Source organism: Zonotrichia albicollis, chromosome 9, assembly GCF_047830755.1.
Source record: "Zonotrichia albicollis isolate bZonAlb1 chromosome 9, bZonAlb1.hap1, whole genome shotgun sequence".
Taxonomy (NCBI): domain Eukaryota; kingdom Metazoa; phylum Chordata; class Aves; order Passeriformes; family Passerellidae; genus Zonotrichia; species Zonotrichia albicollis.
Genome location: NC_133827.1, coordinates 16789555 through 16806825, shown reverse-complemented (window position 1 = coordinate 16806825; position 17271 = coordinate 16789555). Strand labels below are relative to the sequence as shown.

General features: G+C 43.1%; 1 protein-coding gene across 1 annotated transcript in view; it reads left to right on the top strand.

Annotated features, from left to right (window-relative positions):
- Positions 1-12969, top strand: part of HS6ST1 (heparan sulfate 6-O-sulfotransferase 1) — a 192395-nt gene extending 179426 nt beyond the window's left edge. The window contains exon 2 of the mRNA XM_074546760.1: positions 8338-12969. Coding sequence (XP_074402861.1) covers positions 8338-9046 — 709 coding nt within the window. The 3' untranslated portion in view covers positions 9047-12969. The remainder of the gene's footprint in view (positions 1-8337) is intronic.
- The last annotated feature ends 4302 nt before the right edge of the window (positions 12970-17271 follow it).

Sequence of the window (17271 nt, the reverse complement as noted above, 5' to 3'; positions counted from 1 at the left end):
TGTGCAGTGGACATTGCTGTCTGGCACAGAGATTAAAAGTTCAGTGTCTCATTGCAAATGCATCATTACTCTTCAGGGATTGATTTTTTACTTGCTTGGTTCTAATGTGGCCACACAGAGGAAGATAACAAAAAAAAAGGGATGTAGAACCATTCTAGCAAATATTTTATTGTTAATATGGGTGTTATGTGTCACTGATTTCTCTGTGTTTTGTAATGCCAAAATCAATGTAACTGAAAGTCTCTGTGACAGAACCAGAAAATGAAGGGAGAGAAAATTTTTCTTTCATGTTTTTCCCTCCTGAAACTTCCTGCCTTGCTGACAGCAGGGGCAGTAATAGAAGCAAAGGAATGCAAAGAATAAGCACAGGTTGCAGTACACCTTTCTGCCATCTGTTCCCTGCCAGCACTGATGTAATCCCTCTGGCACTGAAACTTCCCTGTGCCATCTGTCAGCATCCCGACCTGCTATCGATTAGGGGGGGTTGCTGAGGTCACTTAGGAATCACAACAACCCTCCCAAAACTCAGGAAAGGTACTGAATCAAAGGAATTTGATTTGTAACTTGCTGTCATTTTTCATGCCTTACTGCAGTAGAAGACAGCAGTCAACACTTCCTAAGCTGCTCCTCACATGAGGAAAGTTATGGCAAAAGAAAGCGCTTGTTTTTAAATGGGGCAAGTAACATAAGCTTTTAATGGGTCCTAGAGGAGTCCAAGGCTCCAGAGGGCTCTGGAATGCCTTTCTCTCCACCCCCATTTGCTCGCCTCATCCTAACCCCCACGTTTTTTTCCAAGCCTTTGTCCAATTTTCATCATATCTGTAATTTTGAAAAATGAGCTGGCGGTTCACTCCTAAGGTTCATAGCATGAAATGTATCTTTTTTTAGATTAACTTGTTTGCAGAGAGACAATTCAATGGGAAATTCTTGTGCTTACACAGCGATGCAATTTTTATGAAAAGCAGAGATGTGGTTAAAACTCATTATCTGTGTCTATTCTGCTAATTGGATATAAAAAAAGTCATAAGACACGAGGGGGATCGGACCACACTTGCTTCCTGGGGAAGAGCCTGTTAGTGCATTGCTAACAAATCTGAACTGGGGCTGAATGTGTAACAGTGTAGTATGAACACAGTGAGTACCAGCACTGCACAGCACTGAGATCTGAGGCAAAAGTACCCCTCATTTCATTTATGACTATAAACTATAAATGGAGACAGTGGTCCTGAAAGTGTCCATTTCTGATGGTTTCAGAGAAATGAATGCCCAGCTGTAGCTACCTTGATGCTCCATTTGATCCCAGACATAAAATGCTCCCTTGTGTTACCACACATATCAATCAGGGTGGAATAGCCTGTATCATTCTGCCACTCCCAGCATGGGTGCAAGGCTCCATGTCCCCTCCCAACTTTGTGACAAACCAGACAAACCCTGTGCCCCTGAGGCTGACTTACATCCTATGTGCCTGCACTCCAGCTCTGCTGCCTTTGCCAGTGTATTCCGGGAGGAATACCTAAGTTACAGGAACACAATACTGTTGTAACTATTGCTTTGCAGACCTACCTTTCATTGTAAATCAGCTTTAAACAGAGACACCTCACCCTGTGTGCAGGCACACAGCATTACTGCTCCTGCAGATCTCAAAATCGAGGCTGTGGTGCTGCGTGTGGCTGAGTCAAGCACACAGACTGACCTTTTCATGGATTTCATCTCTTCAGGTCTCTTTTCCACCAGTCTGGAGAAGCTGTGTTTGACTGCCTCTGGTGTTTTAAAGCCAGCCCACGCATGGCATGGAACACCAGAAGGGAGCTTTTGTTCAAGATTGTGTTGAGTGGATGGAGGGATGGGTGTTTATCCTGTGAAATGCCTGAGCTGCTGCTTGCTCTTTTGTCTCATTTCTTGCTGTCAGACTCTGTTCTGCTTGCACACAGCCATGGTGTTGGGTGCACAAAGGTCCAACACACTCTACAGTGGGATCATCACTCTGTGATGACAGGCTACATCACCAGGACTGCAAACCATCCCAGATAGCCCACATTTTATAAAATGCATGGGTGCAAAGAGAGAGGTGTGGCTCTTCTCATCTGCCTCAGGCTCCTGGAGCAGCCTGAGCATTGTTTTGAGCTGGCTCTGAGTTGGCCCATGGTGAAATCAGCCCCCAGGGTGATTTCAGCCCTCAGGATGATCCTCCCTGAGTGAGGATCTGGAGGGTGAGCAGAGCCCATGAGGGCTGGCTGTTACATTTCCAAGTGTCCTGTCTTTTAATACAGCCAAGTCCCAAGAGCAGAGACCATCAGGCAAAACGAACACAATTATGCTAAAGAAACCTGGCTCCCAAAGCAAGCACTGGCAGCCCCTCCTTTCCTGGCAAAGGAAATCACTGCTGTAGGTGTTTACCCAAACTCAGAGCTGGAGGATTTGGTTTGCTATTCAGCTTCTTGGCTTTTGGGGTTTTTTGTTGCAACATTTATTTAAACATAGAAAAGATGTTTGTTTTGTTTGTTTGGGGTTTTCTTTCTGTTCCTATGACTTTTAAAGGAATGAAGGTTTTATTGTGTGTGAAATGCAGGAAGAGTCTAAATGAACAACAGATGAGAGGAAATAGACTAAGGAAAATTAGGACTATTTGCTACCAAAGGAAGTAATCATTGTACATATATTAAATTCCAATCTCTAACTGAGAATGTGCTTGTTATGCAAGAGGAAAAACAGGGTAGAGGAAAACAGGGAAATATGTAGAACCTTTGCAAGGTTGGGCTTTAAAAGTGATAAGTATGGGTTGGGTAAATAAGGCAGGAGGCAGCTTTTACTGAAGTAAGAGGTGGCTGGAGAGTCAGCCAGAGTTTCCCATTGTAGCAGAAGGTTATTTTCTGTACAGAAGGGGGAAAGTGTTCTCCATACACCTCCTATTTGTAGGTAACATTTAATGTGACTTTATAATGGCAAAATAAACTCTTCATGGACTTTCATCTGCCATATTCTCAGCTCATCCATCATCAGAGACACCTGACTCACTTATGACTTACCTGTGAGTCCTTGCTGGGCTGTTCCTAAAGGCTCATTTCCAGTGGAGATAACCCTTACCTGGCAATCCCCTTAGGTGCTCCAGCCAAGAGAGGGTTTAGGTGATGGCGGGGGGGTGCTGAGTGCTCTGCTGCTTCTTCCCGTGATCCTTGCAAACTAACAGCAGGGCACGAGTGCATTTCACTGCTGGGAGGCAAAATCAGTGGTGGTTTCAGTGAAAAAAACTACTTACAGTCAGAGCCAGTGGAACTGGAATCAGGACTCTTATCAGGGATTTGTGAAGTGTGTGCAGTACATGGGCTTGACTTACAGGGATGCCTTAAATCAGCCACAAATTTGACATTACTGCATCTTTAAACAAAACACAGCGTTTCTCATTACCGTGAGATGGCAGCCCCCCTGCTCAGTTAATTCAGCAAAGATACAGAATGATTTTTTTAATTTTTTTTTTCTTTTAGCAGTAGAAAAAGTGTAGCCTGGGGGAATGTTGCTTTGACAGATTGGGGTTATATGGCTAAAGCTGACCTATGCAGCTTCCTTCCCCTTCCCCCTCCTGGCAGGCAGATGATGCATTTATGATTGCAAGTGGCTAGCTGTATTTTGTTCTTTATCTGATGGAAGGCCACCACAGTAATCAAAAAGGACTTGTTACATACTTTGCTGTTCCTGGGAGGAATGCCTGAAAGCTCAGTAAAGAACCTGTAAAAATTAAAAATAAAAATTATAAAAAAAAAAAAAAAGAAAAGAAAAATGGCCAACTGGGACAAAGCATGTAAGCCCAGGAAATAATAGGAAATTGCACAGTCAAATAAGCAGTTCCTGGCAGAATTTAGAGACTAGCAGCAGTAAGAAGGATGCAGTGGCATGTAAAAAAGAGTGGAAATTAACTGAAGAGAAATGGTAGCATCATATTTAGAATCTGTCACTTTATCAGAATTATCTTGACTGATTATTAGCAAAAGAGAAGGAATTGAGGTTTTAGAGGAAGAACGGTTTCATTTCCCCTTCATTAGCTGAGGAACCTGCTGACAGGAATTAAGACAGAATATTGCCAAATGGCAGCTTCAGCCACGCAGCAAAGGGTTATTTTTAACCCCAAGCTGCTCAGTGACTGCATTTGCAGCATGGCCCTGCTTAAAAAAAAACAAACCCAAAACTCTGCTGGCAGAACTGAGACTGCTTTGTGCTGTTATGTGAGAATGGAAAGGAGAGGTCTGGGTGGGAATCCTGTAGGGCAGTGGTGCCTCTGACACCCGTGTTATGAAAGTATGCCTGCAGTTAACCATTGTCCTCTGACCTCAATCCATGCTGAAACAGGGGCTTTGCATAATCCTGCAAGGAGACAACTCCTGCTCCAAAAAATGTTATGTTTTGAATTTCCAAAACTGACAAAGGAGACATTGTCAGCCCTTCACACATGGGAAACAGAGGCAGGGGGAGAGAGCTTTGTCTGGGGCAAGCGGGCTAATTTTGACAGAATGAGCACTTCAAGTGAAGTTTCCTGAATTCATTTGTGTATTATGACCACAAGGTTGGCCTTCCTTTCTAATGCTGGATTTTGTTCTTCCTGAAACTTCAGTTCAGGTACAGGGTTGTTGATCAAAACCATTCTTTTTGTTCTGTTCTGTTTAATAAATATGCCAGGGATCTGTGCACCTTGCCTGCAGGTCTGAAGTGAACTCGCAAATGCCTCAGAGGTGGATTTTCATGTGGATTTCCATGTTGAGACTGCCAGGAGCAGCAATGCAAGGAAGGGCAGAGGTGTGACTTTGTTCTGCTTGCCCCTGGGGATCACAGCCCCATGGGTGTGGAGAAGGGAGCTCCAAGAGCAGTAACGCTACTCTGCTCAGCTTCATGTGGGACGAAAAGTCTTACTAACTCCACTGTCCATTTGTCTTGCTTAAGCTTGTTAACTCCAGAAAAACCAGTGATATGACCCCGCATGACCAAACTGGAGCTTTTTTATGAGGCACTATTGAGTGGAACCATCTGGCCTAGGAGAAGACCACGCTTCTGAAAGGAGCCTTTAGGAATAGTAAAGTTAAATGGCTGTCTGGGACACCATGCTGAATGAAGAGCACTCGCAGCTGCATGAGGTTTATGGGTTTATTTTATCTCTGATGACAAAACAAAAAACTACTAGTCATGTGGTTCCTCATGAATTCCAAGCCACTGTTAATAAGTGGCATTGCCTGTGTTCTCAGCCATGCTGGAGCAGAGTTCTCCCAACTTGCTGACTGCTAATGGATGATGATTTCCAGTTACCTAATTTTTCTCTGATCTTAAAGGTGATCCCAAATTATACTTCAAGAACAGAAATTTCAGTATCTGAAGTTCCTTGAGTGAACACTTGCACTGTCATCCCTCTAATACACAAGTGGCTCACCCGGTGGCTCCTGAGGTCTCAGTCCCTTGGAAGGTGTGCTGTTCACTTGCCTGAAGGCTGAGGGAATCTGCTCCTCACAAACCAAGACCTTTCTGGAAAGCTAAATACAGATTTGGGAACATAACTTTCACTATGTCAATGGTGCATCTCAACTTAGGCAGTTAAAACTTCTTTTGCTGTAAAGTCTCTGTTTAGTTTTGTTTGTTTGGCCTATTGTTTGTTTGGTTTTGGTTTCTTTTTTTTTTTTGGGTATTTTGTTTGGGTTTTTAAAAAAAATTATTTTATTTTATTTATGCCCATTGGGGAAGCCTCCTTAAGTACTTCTGGGGGCCTGGTTCCAGTTTCCAAAGATAAATCTGATTTCTGTGTTAGGAGGCAACTCTTTCCTTCAAGCACTTTTCTATGTGACAGACCCAGAAAGGGGCAAATTGAATTCAAAGTAGAATTTCTAAAATTGTAACCTATTTCCTGTGCTTTTCATTCATTGAGATGAATCTTTGAGAAAGATCCCTCATGGTAAAATATTTACCAGGGTATTACATTGACAAAGGCAATAGCTCTTAGAGTGCAGTGTGAAGAAAGAAGTTCCTGCTCTTTAAACTTTTTTCAATCCACATCCTGTTCAGTGCCTCCGTTTCAGTGGACTCCAGAAGCTTTGCATGATATTTATTCATCTGATTTACTAACAGTCTCCTAAAGTTTAAACAGAGACACAGAGAGAAGATAAGCTGGACTCAGCCTTGCAGGTATCGGATTCATGCCAACTCTGCCACTTCTATTTGACTTTATGCACATCATTTAATATTTGTGGTTCTCCTGTCAGCCAAATGCAGATACCAATTCCTCTTTTTTTTTCCCTATCCACACTTGTATAGGTGGCATGTTTGGACAGGAATCAGCTCCTCCTTTGTCTGTGGTTACCTCACACATAAATGAGTCCCTGATCTTCAGGATCAGGGAGAAGCAACCTTCTAGTTGCCTCTGTAGCCACAAAATAATAAATGGCTTCGACCTGTTCAGTGAAAAATGCAACTTTTGGATTACATCAGCGAAAATAAAAATCCACTGCAGTTCACAAGTCAAAAACTGCTGATAGTGTTTAGCACCACTGTCTGTCATTGAACATCTGGCATTCATCACTGCTCTCCTTTTCTTCCCAGTGCTGTATTTTATCCTGTCTATTGGAGGTTTCTTGGCTCAGTCTGTATGAATTATGGCTGGCTCTCAGTCAGGGTAGTGGAATCACTGCAGGCTGCAAAGTAAAGAAAGGAAAAAGAGGTAGGCTTTTTAAAGTCTTCAAAAGAAAATATCTGCTCCCCTTTTTCTCCCTGTCCCTGTATACACACAGTACTGGACAGTACTACTAAACAGTGAGATACTCTTACTATTGAAGAGAGATAATGGTTTCCAAAATGAACAAATATCTGTACCAGCCCTCATTATGAAGGCAGAAGGCAGGAGAGGAATCGGAGCTGGGGTGGACACCCCCTGCCATTGTTGGAAAGACCAAAACTGACTGCTTTGAAACAGCCCTTCAGCAGGCTTATAATGAATTAGGAAAGCAAACATTACTTAATATGAGACTTCCTGGGCAATGGCTCTGATGTATTATTTTAAGACTAAATTGCTCTTATTGCAGAAATTTAGGTTAGTAATAGGAGGAATAATACTGAAGGTGCTAGGAAAACAGGGATCTGTTAAAATTAGCCAAAACAGAATACTTTTACTATATCTTCTTCCAAAAACTGTTCACTGCCATCTCAGTGGCCATTCCATTTGGTGTTCCTGAACAGTGCTGGCAAGGCAGAGAGCCCTAGCAGCATTCTGACGATGCATTTCTGATGGGGACATGGATCCTCCACCACCCTTGTGTGAAACACTCCCAGCTGCATGTGTGTGTTCCTGCCAAAGCCAGGGGCTCCCATGTGTGCTCAGTGTCACAGTCCCATGCCCTGAAAGCATGTGCCAGATTTAGGAGCTAGAGAAGGCATTTCCTCCTTCTGGAAACACAAAGACACTTCAGTCTCATGCTGCTGGCAGGGAAGAAAAGCCCATTTCCCTCTGTGTGGAAAGGGCCATTGCAGACTGCCATCTCTGTCAATCCCAGAACTCCATGGGCTGAAGCCAGAGGGTCTCTGCTAAGAGACAGCTGTCATGTTTTCAGTTCTAGGGACAGCTTCTATTGTTGAGGACTTCATTGTACTTACAACAGCAAGAACGCCCCATGTCATTATGTGTGCTCTTCCTGGTTGTCTTGCTTTTCCCTTCTATTTAGTCTCGTGTCAAAAGTGTGTCTGAAGTTTGTTTGATTTAATACCAGTTTGACTGAAATGGGAATAAATTATTGCTGATATTGCTGGTTGTCAGCTCAGCCTTCTCTTTCTGCAAAGCACATTGCATTCCTGATTTCCTATTGTTTTTCATTTATGTTCCTGTGGTTTTATCCTGCTACTCACTGCAGACTCCCATATTTCAGCTCAGCAGCCACACCAACCAAGCAGTGGGTGTCCTGGTCAGCATCTGCATGGAGTGGAGGTGATAGGCCCAGCTCACAGAGAGAGGCTGCTGGGCTATCCTTCAGAGCAGGTCCTGGCTGGCACTGCAGGCACCCAGTGCTTGGTGGGAAAGTCCAGGCAGTGCCAGGAGCCACAGTTGCTCTCTGAAGTCAAGGAACAGGTTTAGTCCTGGTGATTTGTTCTGACTTTGCAGTCTATTGCTGGCAGTAGACATCCTGGTGAAGGTGCTACTATTTGGCAAGGCTAAAATGAGAAACACGGGTCTAATGTGCACAAAGGGCTTTGCATGAGATATTGCAAGATAAAAACAACCCAGAAATACAGTTGGATGGATGATGTCACATTGATTTACTCAGGTTTTTGCTATCTACACTAGCAGAATATTTATTCTGTTTTCTCTTCTCCTTGTAGAAAATTTTACTACATCACTCTGCTGAGAGACCCCGTTTCTCGTTACCTCAGCGAATGGCGTCACGTCCAACGAGGAGCTACTTGGAAGACCTCCTTGCACATGTGTGATGGCAGGACACCCACTCCTGAAGAGCTGCCCTCGTGCTACGAGGGCACGGACTGGTCGGGCTGCACACTGCAGGAGTTCATGGACTGCCCCTACAACTTGGCCAACAACCGCCAGGTGAGGATGTTGGCTGACTTGAGCCTGGTGGGCTGCTACAACATGTCCTTCATCCCAGAGAACAAGCGAGCGCAGATCCTGCTGGAGAGCGCCAAAAAGAACCTCAAAGACATGGCCTTCTTCGGCCTGACAGAGTTCCAGAGAAAGACTCAGTACCTGTTTGAGAGGACTTTCAACCTGAAGTTCATCCGGCCCTTCATGCAGTACAACAGCACGCGGGCGGGTGGTGTGGAGGTGGACAACAACACCATCCGCAGGATCGAGGAGCTCAACGACCTGGACATGCAGCTCTATGACTATGCAAAGGACCTCTTCCAGCAGCGCTACCAGTACAAGAGGCAGCTGGAAAGGATGGAGCAGAGGATCAGGAACCGGGAGGAGAGGCTCCTGCACCGCTCCAACGAAGCGCTTCCCAAGGAAGAGACCGAGGAGCAAGGACGTTTGCCCACTGAGGACTACATGAGCCATATTATAGAGAAGTGGTAGCCTAGGCAGACTTTTATATTAATGATATTGTGGGGTTTCCATATAAGAGATGGTGGAAGTAAAAATAACAAAAAAAAAAAAAAAAAACCAAAACCAAAACATATTTTATTTAAAAACAAGTCTGTAAAACAGAAGGTAGATTGCTTCCTTAAGTATAGGGTCTTTTTACTGTTTCTTACAAGACCGATGAGATTCTTAAAAAAATCAATAAATACATAAAAATAAAAAAAGGGTCAACATTCTAATGCAGAGATAAAAAAATGCACAAATGCAGTTACCCAAGCATAAGGACAAATACAGAAGAATGTTTCTTATCCTCATAATTTTAACACAAATGGCAGAAGAAGGATTTTTTTAACATCTGTTTATCCCCTGAGCCTCATGCTCTAAAGATACATAATTAAAAAACAAGGAATCAGAGGTTTTCTTTTGTGGGGGAGGTAGGGTGGGAATTGCACTGTTTGTCAGTAACTGATAATGGTGACTGAGTTGTGGATGGGCCATCCTGTCAGGCTGGGATCTGAGCACACAGGCAGTCACAGCACTTCAGCTGGCAGCCACTGCCAGAAAGTAGAGCACCATAAAAAGAAAAAAGAAGAAAACCAGTCGGAGGATGAGAAACATTAAAGCAAATTGACTATGGCCTGGGAAATGTACTTAGCACAGTGGTTCTGATTCATTGCACTAGTATCACATATACATACGCAGCTTCATCACAAAAATAATGGGGAATTTGTACACAAAACTCGCAGATTTGTTTCCCAGACAGGTCCCAAAACAAGTTAAGAGCCAACCATAGACTCAAACCTGCATTGACATGTTGTCCTGTCAGCTTACACCACTACCACTCAAGCCACTATCAGTATTGTTTGTTAACAGCACACAAAAACCCTATCCTACATACTACCAAAAAAAAAAAAAAGGAAGAAAAATGTAATAACTCCTTCATAAATCCACAAAAAATTCAGACCCTGCAAATGATATGTCACTAATGGGAATGTGACAAGGGGGTGATTTTGTTTTGTTTGTTGCTATGAGAAATACTGACCCAGAATAAGCATATAGACCTTACCTAGCTGTATTATTTCAGTTATTTTTACTTGCTTTTATCAAGACATAATGGGCATCAGCCTGCTTCCAGTAAAGTCACTAGAACTGATTTTAGTGGGGACAGGATGGGGCTCTTTTCCAGAGCTGTGAAAATTTCTGATTATGGGTCTTAATTAATTATGAGACAGTGCACGTTGTCTTTTGGCAGGGTGCCTGTTCTGCAGCCCTTACTTTAAATGAACAAGCTATGTTCATAAAACTGGAAAGGGGAATCATGGACAGTGTTTTTTTAGTCTCAGACCACTCTCAAAGCAGAAGTCTTTCAATGCTGTTTTTTAGGGCCTCATGGAAGTTTAATCCTCCAGTGTGGGGACAGTCTAACCAGGTTCTGCTTACTGACTTTTGAGACAGAACAACAAGGACTTCTCTAATTCCTCTTTCCACTCACCAAATTAAAATATGGCTTATTTTTTGCTGTTGCAAGCACTTCTTTGTTTGGCTGGAAGCATGGAAATGAAGCATTTTTTGCCTGGTTCATGTCTCACTGTTATTACTCAGCCTGTAAGACCTGAATCAGCTATTGTTTAGGGTAAACTCTGAACCAAATGGAATAGGATTTCATGTTCAAAGGCCACATTAACTGCAAATCAATATGGCATTGAAATCACTGGAGAAGAGGCAGAGAGCTGATGAACTCAACTTTAGCATGTCATTTTTACAGCATCCCTTTCCCATCACACAGGTCCACTGTGTGCTGCTTGGTTTGGATTTTAATTCTTTCTCTGCCTCTGTGCACTGTTTCCAGCAGTTTCAAAGTCAGACTGAGTTTTGCAAAGGAAGGGCTTCTGGGGGGGATACACCTTGCTTTTGAATACATTTTTTCCTTATAGAGCAAAGACAGCTAAAAAACTTGAGAAGGAAAAACACAAAGAGCCCTGAGGGCTCAAACAAAATTCTGTTACAGCCCTGAGCCAAAGTCCACCAGAGTCAGATGATGTCTTTCCTGTTGATTTCAGGTGGATTTTGGCCAGGTCCTGGTCTGATCCTGCTGCTGCAGAGTGCACAAGCACACACTCAGCTGCCTGCAGGGACAGCAGGACATTGTCAGCCTGGATTTGGCTGGAACCAGTAGGTGCTGGTTCTGTCCGTGTCTTGAAGGCTGTGCCAGTGCTTCTGCCACAGAATGGCTCCTGTTCCCAGAAATGTGTAAGTTGGCCATAAGCATTTCCTCCTGAATGAAAATTGGGGAGCAAAATGAAGCAGTATTTGGTGGTTGGCTTGGGGGAAGAGAAGGTTATTACAAATCCATTGTTCATCTCTGAATCCCAAGACTGGCAGAAGCTATGTCTGCTACTTGCCAGCACTTTTACATTTTGCTGTAACTACAGAAAACATTTGTATTTTAAAAATACAACTTTGTAGGCTGTTTACCCACAAGACCAGCACATGAGATTTAAAAAGCAACTGTTGCTGCACATGCACAGTTTCCACCTTTCCCCAAAAGCTTTTCAGGGTGTGTCCTGTGTGGTGGATCCATAAGGCACGAGGGGTTCTTGCAGCTAATCCCTGTTTGTGTCTCACTGCTGGGACTGTGTGGGATTCAGAGCAGGATTGTGATTAGGCTGTGTCTGCCAGAGCTGTTCTGTGTTACAGGCTCTGAGTAACCAGCTGGATGTTAATGAATCTGTCTGCTGGGTTGTCTAAATCAGAAGCAGCCTCTGACCTTAGAAGCATGTCAGTAGAAGACCTTGCTCCAACATTTATTTATATGTTTTGTAATGTATTGCAGGAACAAGCAAAAGAAATGAAATTATATTGAAAACTGTCTTAGGTTAACAATTTCATTTCAAACACAAAAGGAGGGCTGACCTCAGTACTGAGGCAGAAGTTACAAGGTTTAAATCCTGCACCCATGCAAATGCCTCAGTTTTTCCACCTCTACACTGGAAGTAACAAATTTAGGGACTCTAAAAGAGTACTCCAAGGTATGAAAAGTACAGGGCACTTTGAAACAGATTATGGGTAATGGGAATGAACAGAATCACCCAAAAGCCCTCCCTCACCCTGGCTGCTGTGCTGGTCTGCTTCTGGCTGTTAATTGATTTTAAGTGCTGTGTACCAGAACATGGGTTGCAGGACATACCTGGCACTGTCTTCTTCCTTTAGTGGGTACAAGGGAAGGGATTTTTAACATAATGTGAATGTATGTAGTTTTTTGTGATTTATATGTACCACCCTTTGAAGTGGTACTATTTCTTTTCTTTTTAGGACTGATATTTTGATGCTACAATAACATGAAAAGTATGTGTGTGTAGTTTTAAAATGAATGGAGAAGAACAGCTTTAAGGCACTCTGGCAGAAGTAGTGGCCAGATAGTAGATTCTTGTTCAATATCTGCCTCTTCCTTTCAAAAGGTTTTTTCTGTGACTTCCAGACACACCAAAAGCTTCTTCAGGACATGAAGTGTTTCTTCAGGGGGTCTGTCAGTGTATCATGATCCAGGTCAGGCTAGGAGAGTGCTGGGAGCAGTGCAGGCAGGTGCAAGATTGGACTTGTCCCTTAGGGACTTTGTGACTTCTTGGGGCACAGAAGTCAATTTGCTTTTAGTCACGTAAACAGTGAAAACATCACTGCTTGGTGTGTGTTCTTGCTGAAGAAAAAATTTTCTTGCTGGTTTGTCTCATTGTAGTTAGCTCTGTTGAAGGAGTTTGCCTCATCCAAGGTTTTCCAGACAGATGCCACCTTGTACCCTGTCCAGGTCACAAAATGCAGGATTGACCAGTAAGGTTGCCAGCCCAGGCTGTCACAGGGTTCAAAGTCATAAACAAAAAAAAAAAAAAAAAAAAAAAAAAGAAAAAAAAAAAGAAAGAAAAGGGTCAGTGTGAATTTTTGGCATGTCTAAATTTCTCCCTTTATGCCCAACATTTTGGAATAATGAGGAGCACTTCAGTTGATGTTTTTGCACCCCACAGTCCCTTACTTGCTTATAGAAAAGGGATGACAATGGAAGCAGCATAAGAAAGATCCCAATAAGGTTTTGAATCCTCTCTCCCAGGGCTGTCCTGTTAGAGCAGAAAAGAGTAGTGCACTTCTGAGAGTGTGACCAAGCAGGAGGAGTCCCCATGGCAGTACAATTAGGAAGTTTTCCCTCTGATCCAGTCAGGTCACTTCAGAGAGTAGTGGGCAGCTCCAGAAGGTGATGACAGCATCACAGCACAGGGCCTGGCCAAGGTTCATACCTTGGGGTTAAAAGCATCTCTGATGTTTGTGTCACTGGTGTTCAGAGTTACCCAGACCCCACAGACTTCTCCAGTCACCAGAAAAAAGGAGTGTCACTCCAGGAATTCATCCCCAACCTGTGCTTGGTGCTGTATTCCTGGAGCTGTAGCTTGGCATGCAGCTGACACTATCTGCTGGACTCAAATCCCAGGGCTGGCTGAGTTCTCTTCTTATTCTTCTTTTCACTTCCACTAATGCTAACAGCTCATGTTCCTGAGGCAGAAGTGAGCATGGGATTCCACTGCCTGATCTGGAGTGTTCCAAGCCATTGTAGCACAGGTCAGTGAGCAGCAGCTCAGGTGAGCAGGGCACACAATCCCAGCTATCCATGGCTGCTTGTTTTACCCCATCCACAGGAATTTTGCCAAGGTGAATGCAGCCCTGATGAGCACATGGGTGTTAAAGCCTGTGTTGTCCCAGCTCTGTAATTCTTAGCTATGCAAGATGAAAAAAGCCAGATTTGCAAATGAGTCTGTCTCCTGAGAGCCCTGCAATTCCCCCTCCCTGTTCAGTTCCCTCATGTGTCAATTCTAGAGACCGGATTGAGAGAGTTGTACTATAATGAATAAGTTTATATTCAAAAGGTTTACTGAGCATGATTTGTTTTGTACATATTGGAATATGATTTAACTTATTTTTATTGCCCCTTTTAATCTTTTTTTTTTCCATAAGGAGAAGACAAAAATCCCCATCCTCTCTCAGTGTGAAGTTCCTGGTGTTTATGTGTAGTCTGCCAGTCAAACACACAAGAGGCAGAGGATTTCTCATCATCCCTACAGCTATCTGATTTTGGTTTGCATTGTCATTTCCATTCATCTGGGACCTTGCTTATATTGTCTCTTCTTTCCTCTCTGCTGCACAGTCTGCACAGAGCAGGGATAGGTGAATGCAGGCAGGATTTTCTTTTTCTTCCTCTCCCCTTTCTTGTGTGCTTTACTTACCAAGGAACTCAGTTCCTCTAGGAGTTGTGTGACTGAGGGTAAAAAAAATACAACTGTCCCCCACCTGCCTTCCATCCTCCATGTTGTAGATCAAACAGATTCAGCTTCTCTGAAAGTGACTCTGGCTGGACTCATTCCATTGGGCTGAATGTGAATGGTTTGCACTTTCCCCCCCACTTCAGGAACTTAAAACCAACAAAAAATAAAAGGCAACTGTTTTAACTTGAGCCGAGTAACACTTAAAGCTTTATATATTTATTTATAGCATCTTACAAAAAGTGTTAAAAGGTTTTTTCTTCCACAAGAAAAATAAAATTTTAAAAAATCATCTAATTGTTTTTGTCTAGATCAAGGATGAATGTTAGCAGATGAAATAAACCCTAAAATTGAGCATCTGTGGTGTGTGTTGTCCTTCCATTGTCCTTTGATGGTGTTTCAGTGTGCTAGGTCTTGCCTGTTTATTACAGAGAGATAAAGCTGCCAGTGCAGTTGATGGAGAATATTTGTTTTCTGCTACAAAAACAAACTCCTGGACAAGAAATATTCAAGCAGAAACTACTGTCTGTTGGTTCCTATTGTTACATTTGAGCCAACACTGCAAAAAGCCCTTAAACCTCATGGAACCTGTCATCTTTTAAAAATTACCTTTGATACTGTACAGGCTTCTTACTTTTCTTTTTCAGAGACACTGCAATGAACATATTTGCAGGCAATAAATAGAGGTTGCTACACCAAATACTGTGGAATAATTAACAGAATTTTTTGTTTGTTTCATGCTCAGAAGTATTTTGTTGTGTGAAAACATTCTGTGGCTACTGGGCTGAGCCATGTCCTGTTTTGCACAGTGGAAGTAAGTTAGGGGTGAGAGGATGGTGATAAAAGTGTTTCACAGCATAGACATTTATGGAGGTGTAGTGAGTAACAAAGCTGTGATTTTACCATAGCATCACCACAGCTCCCTCTTGGAGGGAGGGAGGGAGGGGCTGTGCAGGTGCTGCTGGAGGACTTAGGTAAGGGATAGTGTCAGAGTGAAGCACAGACAGATGATTCTTCAACTAATTAAAGTTGAAAAGAGGGTATATTTATTACAGCACTGGACACATGGAGAGTAACCTCCTAAAGACCTGTGTAGCAAAGTCACAAACTCCTGCTCTCGGTTTATCCAAGAAGGTTTTACATATTCACATGGTTTTCCAGGATGGTTTCTATGATTCCTATTACACAAACATTAACTCTCACCAAGTGTTATAATTAGCTGAACGTCCATTATAGCTGCACAATTGTCCCCTTTAATTAGGCTGCTGTGCTTCTGGGGAGGAAGTAAGACATCTTCCTCATGATAAACTCCCCCCCTGCATCAAGTTGGCCTGCTGGTCCCAGTCCAGACCTCCTCTCAGTCTTAGAAGTCCGTAGTATTTATGGCTCCTGCACTCTTACATACTTCTTGTATCACCTATCATTCCCAGCCTTGTTTCAGTTATCCACTAATTGGTATCAAGTGATATTGATACCACCTGGTTTCAATTAGGTTCCTTGTTAAGCTCTAATCACAGTAGATGATCTTTGCTAACTACATTTCTAGCCCCTTGACTTAAGGGGAACACCTGAGATGTTAATGGGTCTCAGTTGTGAGGGGAGGAGACAGATAGACAGACAGACAGAGACCTTGGGTCAGCCCCTCTGGCTGTGCTGGTGCCGCTGCCCAGGAGCCCTCATGTCCTGCAGGAGGAATTTCACTGGACTAAGTCAAGGTGCAGTCGCAGCTTGTCCTGCTGGGTGGGAGCCCTGCTGTTCTAAGGCACCTTTTGTCTCCTCCTTGACCTCTCTCAAAAGCCACAAAGGTGCTCTGTCACAAGAAGTCTGGGCATGTAAAATGTTTTAGTTTATGTATGGTGTTCCTATAGCATTTTAAAATGTTTCTTGCTCTCCATGCAGGAGAGGGAGGATGTATAGCTAGCAGGTGGAAGGGAGGATTCTGCTATTGCAGGAGGGGAAAGGAGCAGAATGGATGCTTGAAGGAGGGTTAAAAGCAGCAGAGACATTACTGAGGGAATAACCTCCAGAGTTTTGGGGGGTTTCTTTCTTGGTTACACTGATGACTATTCAGTTTCTTTATTCATGTGTCCAAAATGTTCCTGTTTCTGTTCTATCTGGTGATTTTACACTCTCCAGCATGCCTCTGGGGGATGTGCTGCCTCAGGTTAGTTGGCAAGAGCCCTCCTTTACCTCTTGCAAAATAGGATTTCTTGTTACCCTGACAAAAAACAGCCCCTGGCTATTCTGCTGCCCCAGGTGACAGCCTGCGTTTCCTGAATGGAAAAGCTGATCCTGAGTCTACTGTCTCTCAGAGGAGGTGGTGCTGAGATCTTGTCAGAGGTTTTGTTTTGTTTCTCTGGCTCACAAACTCACACAGAGCTGCTTTAACTCTCTAATAATCACTTTCTTGCCACTGGCTAGAGGACAAGGAAAACCAAAGCAAATCTGCTTTAACACTCTTAATGCCAAAGCTTTTCCACATTAATCTTTGTGTCATGCAGGTTTCCTTTTTGCCTTTCTGAGAATCCATGTGTGGGTCCTTGTAATGCTGAACTTCTTTGTTGTCACCGTGCAGAAAGAGGGTCCTTGCATAGTTAAATGTATCCAGTGTTGACTGCATGTTTCTGGGGATTTTGCAAAAGTGGACAGACTTTAGGAGTGTCCCAGGCCTTGCAGATTTTAACACTTTGTGATGCAGTACTTCAGTTGCACTTAGAGTAGGAACGTAAATAAACTTATACAGAGATAAAATAAAATTAGGGGCTTTTTGCAGTTGGAAATGTTCATGGCTAATTTGGGCCCAGCTCCCCTCTCTGCTGAAGGGGTAAACCAAGACACATTCATACATAAATTCCAAAGAATATATTGTGGACTTAACAGTAAAGCAGTTCAGGTTTTACTATAGCAGTTATTTCATAA